The 13,335-nt window shown below is 56.5% G+C and overlaps 4 protein-coding genes across 4 annotated transcripts; 1 reads left to right on the top strand and 3 right to left on the bottom strand.

Annotated features, from left to right (window-relative positions):
* Window positions 1-3,408: 3,408 nt before the first annotated feature.
* Window positions 3,409-4,795, bottom strand: GUITHDRAFT_119624 (hypothetical protein; the record flags this gene model as incomplete). Its single annotated transcript, XM_005821130.1, has 9 exons — window positions 3,409-3,552; window positions 3,601-3,637; window positions 3,686-3,723; window positions 3,777-3,835; window positions 3,885-4,290; window positions 4,335-4,429; window positions 4,467-4,577; window positions 4,624-4,677; window positions 4,723-4,795. The coding sequence occupies 9 exons, from the start codon at window positions 4,793-4,795 to the stop codon at window positions 3,409-3,411; spliced, it is 1,017 nt and encodes a 338-aa protein (XP_005821187.1).
* A 1,353-nt stretch (window positions 4,796-6,148) lies between these two features.
* Window positions 6,149-6,731, bottom strand: GUITHDRAFT_147390 (hypothetical protein; the record flags this gene model as incomplete). Its single annotated transcript, XM_005821129.1, has 5 exons — window positions 6,149-6,208; window positions 6,268-6,330; window positions 6,399-6,544; window positions 6,600-6,629; window positions 6,683-6,731. 5 exons carry the CDS (start codon window positions 6,729-6,731, stop codon window positions 6,149-6,151), a joined length of 348 nt encoding a protein of 115 aa, XP_005821186.1.
* A 2,977-nt stretch (window positions 6,732-9,708) lies between these two features.
* On the top strand, window positions 9,709-12,219 carry GUITHDRAFT_155817 (hypothetical protein). Its single transcript, XM_005821128.1, has 13 exons — window positions 9,709-9,900; window positions 9,947-9,999; window positions 10,080-10,114; window positions 10,160-10,217; window positions 10,388-10,497; window positions 10,550-10,703; window positions 10,749-11,042; window positions 11,127-11,217; window positions 11,486-11,593; window positions 11,639-11,793; window positions 11,893-11,956; window positions 12,003-12,043; window positions 12,097-12,219. Exons 7-13 carry the CDS (start codon window positions 10,816-10,818, stop codon window positions 12,188-12,190), a joined length of 780 nt encoding a protein of 259 aa, XP_005821185.1. The 5' UTR covers window positions 9,709-9,900; window positions 9,947-9,999; window positions 10,080-10,114; window positions 10,160-10,217; window positions 10,388-10,497; window positions 10,550-10,703; window positions 10,749-10,815; the 3' UTR covers window positions 12,191-12,219.
* Window positions 12,220-12,643: 424 nt separating this feature from the next.
* GUITHDRAFT_80740 (hypothetical protein) lies at window positions 12,644-13,096 on the bottom strand (the record flags this gene model as incomplete). The annotated part of the gene is made up of 4 exons (XM_005821127.1): window positions 12,644-12,751; window positions 12,799-12,848; window positions 12,885-12,957; window positions 13,001-13,096. Coding segments are annotated over 4 exons (327 nt in total), but the record flags the coding sequence as incomplete, so codon positions are not given.
* Window positions 13,097-13,335: the final 239 nt, after the last annotated feature.

The raw sequence follows: 13,335 nt of genomic DNA, 5'->3' as shown, positions 1-13,335 counted from the left end.
TTCCTCGTCCTCCTCGTCCTCGTCCTCGTCCTCGTCCTCGTCCTCGTCGTCGTCGTCCTCCTCCTCCTCCCTCGCCCCCCTCGCCCCTGCCCTGCTCTTAATTCCTTCTCTGCTCTCTGCTCCCTGGACCGCTTCAGCTGCTTCCTTCCTGTGAAGTCTCTTGCTCGTCAGTGTTCGCGGGGTATCGCAGGGCATGTTCTCCATGCTCACCCTCGTCGGCAACTTGACGCCGGTGCTCATCGGGTTTCTCTCCTCGCGTCTTGATCTCGGTGCCTCTCCCTGCTCGCCTCTCTCGCTGACTGACTCCCTCCTCCTCCTCCCGCCCCTCCTCCTCCTCCACCACCTCTTCCCGCCCCTCCTCCTCCACCTCCACCTCTTCCCGCCCTTCCTCCTGCTCCTCTTCCTGCCTCTCTCATCTCAGGCATCTCCATCGCCATCGTCGTCTCTCTCGCTTATCTTCTCTCGGGCTTCGCCTTCCTTTTCGCTGCCTCGTCTGCTCGCACAGCCCTCAAGTGAGTTGCCGGCTCTGCTAACTTTATATACAAACATGACATGACATGCAACATAAACAACCGGATAGACGAGATGAGGATAACGGAAGACGCGGAGGGAGGGGAGGAGGGAGAGATGGAGGGAACAGAGGGAGGGGAGGAGGGAAAGATGGAGGGAACAGAGGGAGGGGAGGAGGGAGAGATGGAGGGAGCAGAGGGAGGGAGGAGCAGGAAGGGAAGGGTTTGAATCATAGGTGAATTTTCTCCCGTCTTGCCGTGTCACGTGAGCTGGCGAGCTCCTCAGGAGTATGACTCTCCTCCTCCTCCTCCTCCTCCTCCTCCTTCTCCTCCTTGTACCCCTGCTCCACCCGCTTCTCCTCTTCCTCCTCTTCCTCCCTCTCCTCTCCCTCCATCGCTTCGTCAAATTGTCGGAGCAGATTCACCCTTCCGAGCTCCTCGGGGATTTCCTTCTTCGCTGCCTCAGGCCCTTTCACAGCCTTATCCCTGTTCTCGTCATGTTCCCTCTCCTCTCCTTCCCCATCCTTCGCTTTCTCCCCAGCCATTCGCACCTGCATCGTCGTCAGCGATGCTTCTCTTCCCCAAATTCTCCTCCTCCTCCTCCTCCTCCTCCTCCTCCTCCTCCTCCTTGCTTACCTCCCCTTCACATATACGACGATCTGTGTGTATCATCAGGAGAGCAAGAGAGAACCAAGACGAGAAATGATGGAGAGATACAGCGGAATGACATGAAGCAAGCACGGTGAAGCAAGCAGAGGAAAACAGAGGAGAGGGAGAGGAGGAAGAGAGAGAAGAGGCGAGGAGAGGTGATGAGATGGGAGGCGAGAAAGAGGAGAAGAAAGAAGAGGGAAGGGGAGGAAAGGGGAGGAGAGAAGAGGAGGGATGGAGTACCTTGGGGCGGGGGCTGTTGAGTGGTAGGACGACTGGCTTAACATGAGGAGGCGGAGGGCCTCTGAGTTGAGACAAGTCAAGGACGCAAGGAGAGAGCAAGTAACAAGAGGTAAGAGAGGCGGCGGAGGGAAACGGAGAAAGATGATAGAGGAGAGAAAGGTGGGGAAGACAGTGAGATAAGTGAGGAGAGGAAGAGGAGGAGGAGGGGAAGGAGGAGGGGGAGGAGGAGGAGGAGGAGGGGGAGGAGGAGGAGGGAGGAGGAGGGAGACCTTGGAGGGGTTGGGATCAGACATCGTGACGGGAGAGGAGAAGTCTGCAAATGATCTGCGATGACTTGAAGATCTCGAGATGCAGGGGAGGAGCCACTGCAGACCTTAGGAAGAGTTAGGAGGAGGGAGGAGGGAGGAGTGAAGAGCAGGAGGGAGGAGGGAGGAGTGAAGAGCAGGAGGGAGGAGGGAGGGGAGAGAGAGAGTGAATACTTGTACTCTGCTTCTCTCCTTGGCTCGTGTCTCGTCAGCCTTCTTCAGCCTTGTGCTCGTTCTCTGGTAGTCTGACTTGCCTGCTTGAGGGGCAACGGGTGGAGGACGGGCAGGGGGTGTCTTCAACGAGTATTCCCTCTCTTCTTCATCTGCTGTTGCTCTTTCCTCTCCCCATGCAATTTTCACTTCAGGCACAGGTTCTGCCTCCTCCTCCTCCTCCCCTGCCTCCTCCTCTTCCTTCTCCTCCCTTCGACCGCTTGACGCTTGTCGATGCAGCTGCAGCTCCCGCAGGGTCATAGCAAGCCTGATGTCATATGAGGCGGCGAAGTATGACGAAAGCGAGAAAGGAGGAGGAGGGGGAAGGGTGAGAGGATGAAGAGGAGAAGGTTACCTTTCAAGCTGCTGTGCCTGTTCTTCTGCTCTTCTACTGTCAGCATCCTCGTAGATTCTGAAACCCTGTCACGTTGCTAGCACAACCTCCTCCTCTCTCACCCTCTTCGCCTGCCCCCCCCCCCTTCCTCTGCTCTTCCTCCTCCTTGAGCATACCCCTCCCTCCCTCCTCCTTTAGCATACCCCTCATCCTGTGCTGCTTCCGTGAGATTCGCTGCGTGTCGGACGCTCCTCGACTCCTTCGTCCTGCTAGCGAGTCGGAGAGATCGAGCCATCTCTTGGTCTTTGACCTGCCGCCAGACCTCAGCTCTCATGCTTCCTCTCCTCTTCCTCCTCCTCCTCCCTCCTCCCTCCTCTCTTCTCTTCGCTTTATCTTCTCCCTACCTCATAGCACTTTCCCGCTTCATCCTCCTCTGCCTTTCTCTCCTCCTCCTCTCCCTCTCTCTTCTTCCTACCGAGGATGTGTCCGAAGTGATATCCGACGTGCTCGACTGACTCAGTGTGTCCTCCTCCTCCTCAGGCTCTTGCGCCCTGTCGTCGCAGGTCATCGGATCGACGAGGAGGCAAGGGGGACCACGAGGAGGGAATACACGAGGAGGAGCAAGAGAACGCAGACAGAGATAAGCTGGAGGAGAAGGTTGAGAAGTTGAGGGGGAAGAACATACCTCCTACTCGACTTATGCTGCCGGTGCCTCCTCATCCTGCTCGCCTTGTCATTCGCTCTCCGATCCTCTACGTTGCTACCTATGAGCAGCTGCCGCATCCCTCCAGCTTGCTTCCGAAGAGCGAAGAGGAGGAGAGGAGAGGAAGGGAGACGAGTTGGGGGGAGAGGAGGATCGGAGAGGGGAGGAAGAGCTGTCTCCTCCTTCCTCTGCTCCTCCCGTGTCCAGTCGCTCTTCCGCTGGTTCGATCCCCTGACGAGACTTCAGCGACCTGCCCTAGCAAGAGCCCAGCAAGACCGGGAGGAGGAGAGGAGGCAGAAGGGGCGGAGGTGTAGGAGGAGAGGAGCAGGGGAAGGAGGGCACAAAAGGTTGGGCGTGGAAGAGAGAGAAGGAGGAGAGAGGAGGAGGAGGAGGAGGAGGAGGAGGAGAGAGGAGGAGGAGAGAGGAGGAGGACGGGGGGAGATACCTCGTAGCAGTCTAGTCCGAACTCGTTCCGTATCTTAGGATTCGCCCCTGCCCCCCCCCGGTCACTTTCCATCGAGGCAGCTCAGCCTCACCTTTTGACTCCAGGTAACTTCCCAGCTCCATATACCCGAAGGCGTAACAGTAGTGTAACGACGTCTGCAAGACCCCAGCTCAGTGCCAGCTGGTCTAACAAGCTGCACCCACCTGACCACGGAAGTTCTGCGCGTTGATGTTCGCTCCTCTGCGGCAATAGACGTCAGCTGGGAAGGGAAGGACGCGCTAGCCACACCTTCTCAAGCAGATCTTAGTGATCCTCTTGTTCCCGTTCTTGCAAGTACGGTTCAGACCCTCCAGCAGCTTTCGAGCTGAAGGTTGTTTACCTGAGCCGCTATGATGAGAACGGTGTTGCCGAACTCATCGCGCAGGTCGGGCGACAGCCCTGAAGCAGCTGGGGTGAGTCGAAGGAGACGGAGGGGAGTAGCGACCACCGGAGTCCAGCAGGGCCTCGACCTCCTTGTACCGTCCGTGACGGGCTCGGCTGAAGAGAGTCTTGAGATCGTCCCGGTCGTCCTCGTGCCTCAGCTTGACACCCACGTCATCTCCTGCCGCGAGCTGCCTCAGACGGGAACGAGAGCGCGACTGACATTCACCAGTGCTTGTCGCCTCCTCCGCGTCCGTCTCCGAGAACCTCGACGCTCTCCTGTCGCTCCTCGTCCTGCTCGACTTGGCGGAGTCGCTCGCGTCGCTCCTCCTCGCCGGGCTGTCTCGCAGTGAAAGTCCCGACGCTCGTTTCTCCAGCGTCTGGACTTTGCGGTGCAGGTCTTGAGCACCAGCCCCTCGTCGCCCCTCCTGGAACTCTTTCGTCTCATGCAGGAGTTGTTGGATCCGGTTCAGCTGCATCCCCGTGAGCTCCAGCTGGGGTTGTCGCCTGAGCTCACCTGGTACTTGATCTCCGTGTCGAAGTCTCGAGAGCCATCGCGCAGGTGGGGTCGATCATGATCGCGCAGTAGCGCTGAGATCTTCTCGATCTGGTCTGCTCCACAAGGATCAGGAGCTGGCAAAACGTTCACAGCTCAGCTGGGGCATGCCTTGGATCTCGGCTTGGATCGCCTGCTCCTTCTCCTTCTTCACCCGCTCCTCCTGGTCGTGAAGCCATCGAGTCGCCATGGTCGACATGAAGCCTGAGGAGGCTGAGGTCAGCCTCTGTCTCGTCATCTCACTGACCACCTGGAATCGACGGGACGGTCTTGGTGATGAAGTTCCAAGTGCCAGTGCGGCTGACTGGAAGCAGGTCAAAAGAGCGACCAGCCTCGCGACCTATCGCACCTGCTGTCCCCTCGCTCGCCACCTCCGCTGCTTCCTCTCCTCTTGTCCATTTCCCCCAGCCAAACTCGGACATTCAACGAGCTTCAGTCGTGCTTGCCCAGCTGCCGCCTAGGATCTCGATCGCCTCTTCATGGTCCCCTGCAGCAAACAAGTCGACTTGTCTTCTGCATGCCTCCTCGGCACGCGCACCGCAGGCTCGCTCACTCGGCACATCACATGCTGAGAAAGGCAGGCACGAAGCTCATCTTGCCTTCTTCATGTGCCCTTGACTGCCTGCACGCAAGGCTGTCAAGTGAATGCTTGCCTTCCACGAGCTTCCGCCAGGTACTGCCAAAAGGACGCGGTGCTGGTAAGTAACAGGCGAGGAGAGAACAGATAATGCTCTAGTATCTTGCTTCACACACTGCATGCCTCTGTACATCTATCCATTTCTCGTAGGCGCATGCTGAACTTTCTGTTGCCCCCAAACTCCGCACTTCATATCCTTCCTTTTCGTCTGCACATCCTCATTTCTGCTCTGTCCTTCCGTCCCTCTCCTCGTCTGCTACATCATACTCTTCGTGTTGTTTGTTGTCTTCAATGACCTTTGCTTATCCTCTCACCACTTGCTCTCATCGTATGCTCTGTGTCCATCTCGGCATTTCGCTCAATCTTTCCTGTCCCAGTACTTCACATCCCTGATACTTTACCTCGACTCCTGTCTCTCTCCCTTCCCTCCCTTGTCTTCTATCCCCTTTCCATGCCTTGTACGTTTCGTTGCCATTTTCTCTACCTCCTTCCTTCGGCGTCCTAACTTCTTTTCCCTGTTTCCCGCCCTCTGTCCTTATTTCTAACCTGCTCGCTTCCTCCCACTGCCACTTCTTCTTCCCCTTCTTCGTCTTCCCCTTCTTCTCCTTCTTCTTCTTCTTCTCCTCCTCCTCCTTCTACATCTTCTCTCTCTTCCTCCCTCTCCATTGCTCCTGTTCTCTCCTCTCCCTGCACCTGAACTGCATTGGCCCTGCCAGGCAGCCATGATACAGGCCATGCTGCAGGCCATGCTGCAGGCCATGCAGGCAGGCCATGGCCCATCGGTTATGCTGGGGGAGGAGGGTCAAATGGGTAAGAGGAGAGATGAGGGTACGGTCAATACAGTGACGCAACCGGGCCGGCCCGGCCCGTCGCCGGGCGTGCGGCCCCGGCGGGCCGACCGTACCGCCGAAGTCAGCATGATCCGCCGGGCGCCTCAGGCTACTAGCCGCTCGGCGCCACCGCGGACTCAGCCCCGGGCTCCATTAGAATCTCAGAGAACCCGAGAGGGTTCGCCGGGAGGGGACCGAGACACTACTACCTTCAAGTGATTTTACTCTGAGATCAAGGACTCGGATATCAACGACGACAATTGAACGGTTACTTCCTGTAAGTTACTCTAGTGTGTGGTAGGACACCTTCAGCCCCAGGCCTCCTTGAGGGCATAATCTATAACAAGCTTCCCATTGTTCTGAAAGCACTGGAAAGCACAGGAGCCGGGGCTGTCAGAGCGCTCACCCCGCCAAGGGATCCTGTTACCTTGTACAGGTCGCCCAGTTGCTCGTCTGGAGCTGGAGAGAAGGACTGGTTGATGAACAGATGCTGTTTGAAAGAGACAACAAGAAGCCTTAGCACATCTTTGCACACACGCAAGCAAAGCAAATACGAACCACCACAGCGTCTTTGTGAGCAGCGGATGTCCGGATCTTCTTTTGAATGTGATCAATGACGCGCGAGAATGGCGAAGCAGCGCTGGCTGAAAATTCTGTTGTTTTCAAGATAGGAGCATCACCGACATTCTTTGCAAATATTCTGACTGAGAGAAAAGTTTCAGAATGGCCACACACCCTCAATTGTGAATGACACCATACCTTTGTCGTCTTTCTTTCCAGTTGCAGCGCCTAGAAGACAAACTTACACCTTGTATGATTCCACAGGCGTGTAGTGGGTCTACCTGTAGCTGGACTGGCGAGATCAAGCTTGGAGCTCAACTCAGCAGACATGTTTGCGTCGCTATCAGCCTCAGCCTTTGCTGGTGAAGTCAAAGAATCTGCCATCCTACTGCGTCCGAACTGGAGCTATCAGTTGGCGTGGCCTGCTTGCTTCAACATTCCTGCAAGCTCAGTTATTCACCTCGATGGTTTAATTATAACACGACACGTAAGGTCTATCTTTGGTTCTTTGATCACACTTCCTATCTGCCCAAGCAAGCAAGCAAACGGCGTCAAAGAATTTGTTGCATGTCGACAGTGAATTGAAGCATATTGACACCTTCTTCTCGGCTCTTCGTCACACATGATGTCTCCTAGCTTTCTTCTGTTCTTATCTATTACCTCATCCTTCCCCCTCCTCCTCCTCCTCCTCCTTCCCTCTGTTTCATCGGCATGACTTGTCAGCCATGATGGCCAGCATGATGGCTGTGAGGCTGGGTGCGCGGAGGGATGAGGCCCAACTTTATCCGAGGCCCGGGGCCCGATTCAGTCGCATCCCGGTGCTGCCCGGCTAGTTGGTACTCTTCTGAGCCTTCGTGTACCCCCCAATAAACACGAAAGGTAAGTAAGAGAGGGGGGTGATGATAGTAAGTGAATCTAATGGTACTGTGGGGTTGGGGAGATGCTCTCACAATCCCCTTGTTCACCCACCCCTTATTTTCTCTAATTTACCACCCCTATCATAAATGACTACCACCCCCTATATCTAGTTTCCACCACCCCTTGTATTCCCTCCTATCCCACCTTTCCCTACCACATCACCACCCCTTGTTTTCCCTGAAAATCACCCTACGTTTCCCCAGCTGTAGTGGTTCCTAATCACAACCACCCCCTCTTTCCTGAATTAACGACTAGATGAGGGAAGGGTCATCTATTACTCACATCAGTGCCCTACCCCCCTTTTTATAATGCACACTACCCCTACCCACTCTTCTCCAATTCCCCACCCCTTTTTCCTCCATCACCCCCGCCCCCGTTTTACTTGACTCTACTACCACCCCTCATGGTCTTATTCCCCACCCCCCTCATCCCCGTCTCGCTCGGCACTTCCATGCACTTGTAAGAGCGATGGCGGAGGATCGGGGGCTGCGGCTGGCGGGCGGGTGTGTGCTCATCCTATGGGTGCTCGTCTTCGGAGGACATGCGCTCTTCACCTCCTTCCTCTCCGCCTTCGCCTCCCTCTTCTTCATCCGTAAGTTTGCAGCCCGGGGAGGGCGGGGTTTCTGAGCAGTGAGCATGAGAGCGAGAGGAGAGGGTGATGGCGAAGAGTCTGTGTGGAGGTAGTCACAAGAGATAAGGACACGTATAGTGACCTGGTGTTGATGCAGTGTGTGAGAGGTGAGGTGAGTTGATGAGGAGCTGACAAGCTTGCGGGGCATCGCAGTGGTCATCATCTACAAGATGCGGATGCATGAGATCTTCCTGCCTCTCCTTCTCTCTCGCTTTTCTCCCGCAAGCTCGGCGTTGGCGTCTCCTTCAGGTGCGAAGCTCGCTATGCTCGTGAAGCTCGTGGAGGAGACGCCAACGCCGAGGCACGAGAGCCTGAGCCTTGTCCCAGGGCTGTCACCTGTAGGATCCTCAACGCGTTGAGACTGGATGCGGCTGAGCTGGTGGGGCTGAGGGAGGAGGCGGGTGTGGTGCTCTGACGCCTGTGCAAGATCTGCAGCGGAGTGATCATCGACAACCCTCCAAACTACTCCACCTGCCCGATCTGCAAGATCCGAACCATCGAGATCATCTTCGACCCTGTCTCGCTGTTCACCAGGTAGGGCAGCCAGTCCTTGTGATCGCTTGTGCTGGCATGCCGAAAGACGTTTTGACATGATGGCAGATGTATCAACTTACAGTCAGTTTTGTTTGAGGGCATGGAGATCAACCTTGAGAGGAAGAATGGTCGTCTTGCTCCTCCCTCAAGCGCATGCTCGCTCGTCTGACAAAATTGCTGAACAGGCATGAACAACACAAAGGCGCTGAAAGTGATTTATGATGCAAGGAACAAGGCTAAGGCTGTCACTGACATGGTGATTGGATATCGTTCTCCTCGCTGCTCTTTCTCTGTTCCGCTGTTGATTGCAGTGTGACTGATACGCTGGTGTCGTGAATCCGTGAGATTGAGTTTCGATGTTGGGTCTGATGATTGAATGATGATTGATAGAACCAGGTCTGCCTCCGCCATCTTGTGTTCATTTGTGTCGCAATGCCTTCTCTTCCTTGTGTTATGTGTTGCAATGCCTTCTCTTCCTTGTGTTATGTGTTGCAATGCCTTCTCTTCCTTGTGTTATGTGTTGCAATGCCTTGCCTCCTCGTCTTGTCGAGAACGCTTTTAGCTCTTGGTGGATCGTGTCTCTTTCTTTGACGATACTCGTACAATCAGCTCAACATGAAGAGCGAGGACATTGTCTCCGACAGCGAGTACTCGGATGTCTCGGAGGAAGACGGGCAGGTGGAGGAGGGCACGGGAGAGGTGCGTCTCGCTCACAACTCGGATGCTGCTAGGTCGACGACGGGGCCTCGAGCCCATCAGAGCTCGCAAATGATCGCAGCCTGGGCAAGTTTGTCACTGAGAAGGCGCAAGTGGCTGCGGCAGCGGTAGATGATGATGATGATGAGGAGGAGGAGGAGGAGGAGGGGAGGAAGCGATGCTGATGCTACGTTAGGCGACGGCAGCAGCTGCAGTGTTGAAGAGAAACAAGGCTCTTTCTGTCGCAAAGTCGGCGTTAAGCGCGACGCTTCCTCTCTTGAGTGAGAAGCGACAAGAGAGAGGGAGGGAGGGAGGGGAGGCTAACGAGGGAGGGAGGGAGGGAGGGGAGGCTAACGAGGGAGGGAGGGAGGGAGGGGAGGCTAACGAGGGAGGGAGGGAGGGGAGGGGAGGCAGGGTTGGCCTGCTGATGCGGCTGATGACGTGACGGGTTTATGAGGAGGAGCATCGTGTGGGAGTTTGACTGGTTGGCAGACAAAACGTCCAAGGAAGATGAGGCGGGCAAGGATGCGAACACGGAAGTGAAGAGGAAGGAGCTGGTCAAGTCGCTGAAGCGTCTCATCTCTCGACTGTCGGGCTCCTCGTCCCTGGACCCGGCGGAGGAGGAGACGACAAAGACGAGCGAGGAGACGTTAAGATTGAGCGAGGAGGAAGTGACACCTTTATCTGCCAAGGCTCTTCGTGAGCAGTTGGAGGAACTGGGTGAAGGAAGGAAGCAGAAGTCGTTCGCGCTTGACGTTCTGAGCAGGTGTGGAGCTTGAGGATCTTGAGATGTTCGAAGAGCTTTGGACGTCTGACACAGTCAGTCTCTCTCTCTCCCTCCCTCTCTCTCCCTCTCTCCCTCCCTTTCGTACGCGGTGGGGTCTGAGGCGATCCGTCAGGTGTCAGGGGAAGCAGCGAACGAGTCAGCGGGAGGGTGATCTGCTCTACCCCCTACTTCCTGCCCTTTAACGTCCAGCAGTGATGACAGCGCTTTGTCTTTCCGCTCCAACTCCTACAGTCTGGCTCGCGCGTCAAAGGTGAGCAGGGGGCAAGAGGAGGAGAAAATCTCCCGCCTACGATCTGTGGTTGCTGCTCCCTTGAGTTGTTCTTGTCCTCGTCCTAAGCTACTGGAGAGAATCGTTCTTACCTCCCCTTGCAATCGATTGAACGCGCTGCTCTCCTTCCTGCACTCACTTGGGGGCGGCAGGGGCTCGTCGGAGGGATCGCTCGAGGTGTTAGCGAGAAGCTGAGGAGGAGGAGGGGGAGCAGCAGATCCTTGCAGCAGCGGGAGGAAGAGGAGGATCTGACCAAGCACAAGTGAGCATGACTGGAGGAAGAGAGTAGAGTTGCCCATGCTAAACGCCTGCAGGGTGCAGCTGGGGCTACCGACAGCGGAAGAGCTGAGAAATTTTGAAGGTCCACAGGCGGTCAGGTAAGTCACAGATGGTGAGCAGCACCTAAGTGACCAGTCCCAGCTCCAGTCCAGCAGTAGGGACTGAGCAGAGCACGGGAGGAGAGACGAGGTGAGGAGATGGTGAGGACGGTGTTGGTAATGAGCTGGTTAACAGCTGGAAAAGTCTCTTCTCGCCGAAGCTCAAGAGCTGGAGGAGGAGGAAGGGGGCCGAGGGCTCCTCCATGGGCGAGTCGCTCGTCTCCGATGCCTCCAGCCTCCCCGAAGATCGCGACGCTTACTCGCCCGACCAGTCGCCGGTGAAGCGAAGAGCTGAAGTAGCAGCTGGGGCTGGTGCCGTGGCAGCAGCTGTGGCAGTAGAGGTTCCTTCTGCTGTGATCCTCAGGAGCAATTCTTCGCGCGAAGGTCATGAGCTGATGGAATCGCCACGAATGTTTGGGGAAGGCACCCGGTGAGGAGCAGGAGAGGGGCAGGGGCAGGGGCAGGAGGAGCTGGAGCAGAAGAGGTGTTGGCAGCCGGTAATGTTATCGAGCAGGGTAAACAAGCCTGAAGGGAGGGCGAACAGTTTGCTGTACAGGAAGAAAATCAACGTGAGCAGATCAAACTCAGAAACAGGGTACAAAGAGGTAAGGGGCAAATTTGCTTCCTCTTTCTCCTCATCCTCGTCACCACGACCGTCATCATCATGAACAACAACAACAACAAAAACATTAACAACAACAACATTAACAACAAAACAACAACAACAACAACATTAACAACAACAACAACAACAACAACAACAACAACAACAACAACAACAACAACAACAACAACAACAACAACAACAACAACAACAACAACAACAACAACAACAACAACAACAACAACAAGCCCTCCTGACTCTGGTCCCAGGGCTCGAGGCAGATCCTCTACTGTGTGCATGGCGTGACTTTCCGGCACCTCAAGATGCATGTCAGCGCCATGCTCAAGGAGCTCGAGGGCGCCGGGAATTCTCCCAAGGTGACCGCAAGAGCTGCGAAGAGGCGCGTGACCCTGTCATGGCAGATCGTGACAGCTGGGGAACCTGCTGGGCTAGACGGGGACCTCATCTCCAGCAGCGACGCCATCAGCTCCTCCAGGCCGATGGCTGAGAGTGAGAGAGCAGATGCGCTGAAGCCTCTGGCGCTTGACCTCCTGACCCTGCACGCGGAAGACTTCAAGTGATGCCTCCCTCTCGTCTCAATCTCATCCCCCCATCCCCCTCCCTCCTCTCCCTCCCTCTCTCGTCCTCTCTCCCCTCCTCTAATGCGCGTGCCCAGACCCTCGACGAATGCGCAGCGACGCGACGGCATCCCAGCCAACGAGGTTGCGAGAAGAATCAAGGTGACGGTCCCGTCCCTCGCCTTGAGCTCGTCGTGATGGTGAGCAGGCGCGCTTGAAGCAGGAGATCCGCAAGCAGAACCGGGGCAAGTGAGTCTCATCCCTTCCTCCCTCCCTCCCTCCCTCTGACTGCCTGCTGGCAGACTGCTGGGTATGGGCGCTGGCGTTGGCCTCCGCTGGCTTCGCCGCAAAGTTCGCAACTACCAGCGAAAGAATCCAGCAGAAGAGCAGAGCTGATTATTGATTATTCATTCAACTTGTACTCTAGACTCCTTCCTCTCCCTCCCTCCCTCCCTCCCTCCCTCCTCGGGACCTTCCACTGCTTCACATCGCCTGGATGCTCAGGTATTGGGCTCGCTGGACCGACGGCAGCTCGGGGGCTCCCATGGCGAGGAGACTCTCGCTGACCGAGCAGAAGTCCGGCCTCTCCTCCGCCCCGTCTGCCCAGCACCTGGAGATCAGATCCGCGACCTCCTGCAGCAGAGCATCAGAAGCTGACGAGTCCGGAGACCAGGACAAGGAGAGAGTAGGGAAAGCGAGGGAGAGGAGGGAGAGAGTGGGAGCAATATAAGCGAGGGAGAGGAGGAGGAGAGAAGCTTACTGTTCGAGCATGTTGTGGGATAGGAGGACGGAGGTGGTTCTTGCTCACGCCAGTGACCTGAGTATGAGTCAGACGGGTCCTCGAGCTTCTCAGCGTCTCACCATCTCCTGGAAGGTCAGCCCGTTGTATGGCAGCTCGCGGGAGAGCATCTCCCAGAGGATGATGGCGAACGAGTAGACGTCAAGCTTGTGCGTCACCTGCTGCCTCGTCAGCCCGTCCTCGTCCCTGCAGCTCCTTGTCTTACTCGCTCTTCTCGCAGAACTTCAGGCGGCAGGTATACGGGCGTCCCTGTCGCTTGTCAAACATGCGAAACCCCCAGCAGGTTCTCACCAGCGACGATGTTCTTCTTGTCGATCTTCGAGTGATCTCCGGCGTGCGCCAGCCCGAAGTCGATCAGCTTGACCTGCATGGCGTCACCCGACCCGCCTTGACCCTCAACCCTCAACCACCTGCCCAGCCTCGTTGACGAGCACGTTGGAGGGCTTCAGGTCGCGGTGAACGATCTGCAAGCGCGTCAACGAGGTCACGGCAGCCGCAGCCTCGCACCTTCTTGGAGTGCACGTAGCTCATGATGTTGGCGAGTTGTCTGGGGCAGGATGTCAGGCAGGCAGGCGTCTCCTCCTCGCTTACAAGCTCAGCCCCAGCACCGTATCCTCCTCCAACGGCACATGCTTGTCTGCAAACAACGTGAGCGAGTAATCAAGGCGAGCAGGGAGAGGAGCAGGTAGGAGAGAGAGAGGAGAAGGGTGAGGAGGGAGGAGGAGAGGAGAGGAGGAGGTAG

The sequence above is a fragment of the Guillardia theta genome, assembly GCF_000315625.1.
Source record: "Guillardia theta CCMP2712 unplaced genomic scaffold GUITHscaffold_152, whole genome shotgun sequence".
Taxonomy (NCBI): Eukaryota; class Cryptophyceae; order Pyrenomonadales; family Geminigeraceae; genus Guillardia; species Guillardia theta.
This window is presented reverse-complemented; position numbering and strand designations above follow the sequence as displayed.

Bases quoted from the DNA above. Each gene is read 5' to 3' on its own strand.
- GUITHDRAFT_155817 (XM_005821128.1), top strand. From the start codon at position 10,816: ATGGGCGAGTCGCTCGTCTCCGATGCCTCCAGCCTCCCCGAAGATCGC. The intron at 11,218-11,485 runs GTAAGGGGCAAA...CTCTGGTCCCAG, and splicing joins CAGAAACAGGGTACAAAGAG to GGCTCGAGGCAGATCCTCTA. The intron at 11,594-11,638 runs GTGACCGCAAGA...CTGTCATGGCAG, and splicing joins GCGCCGGGAATTCTCCCAAG to ATCGTGACAGCTGGGGAACC.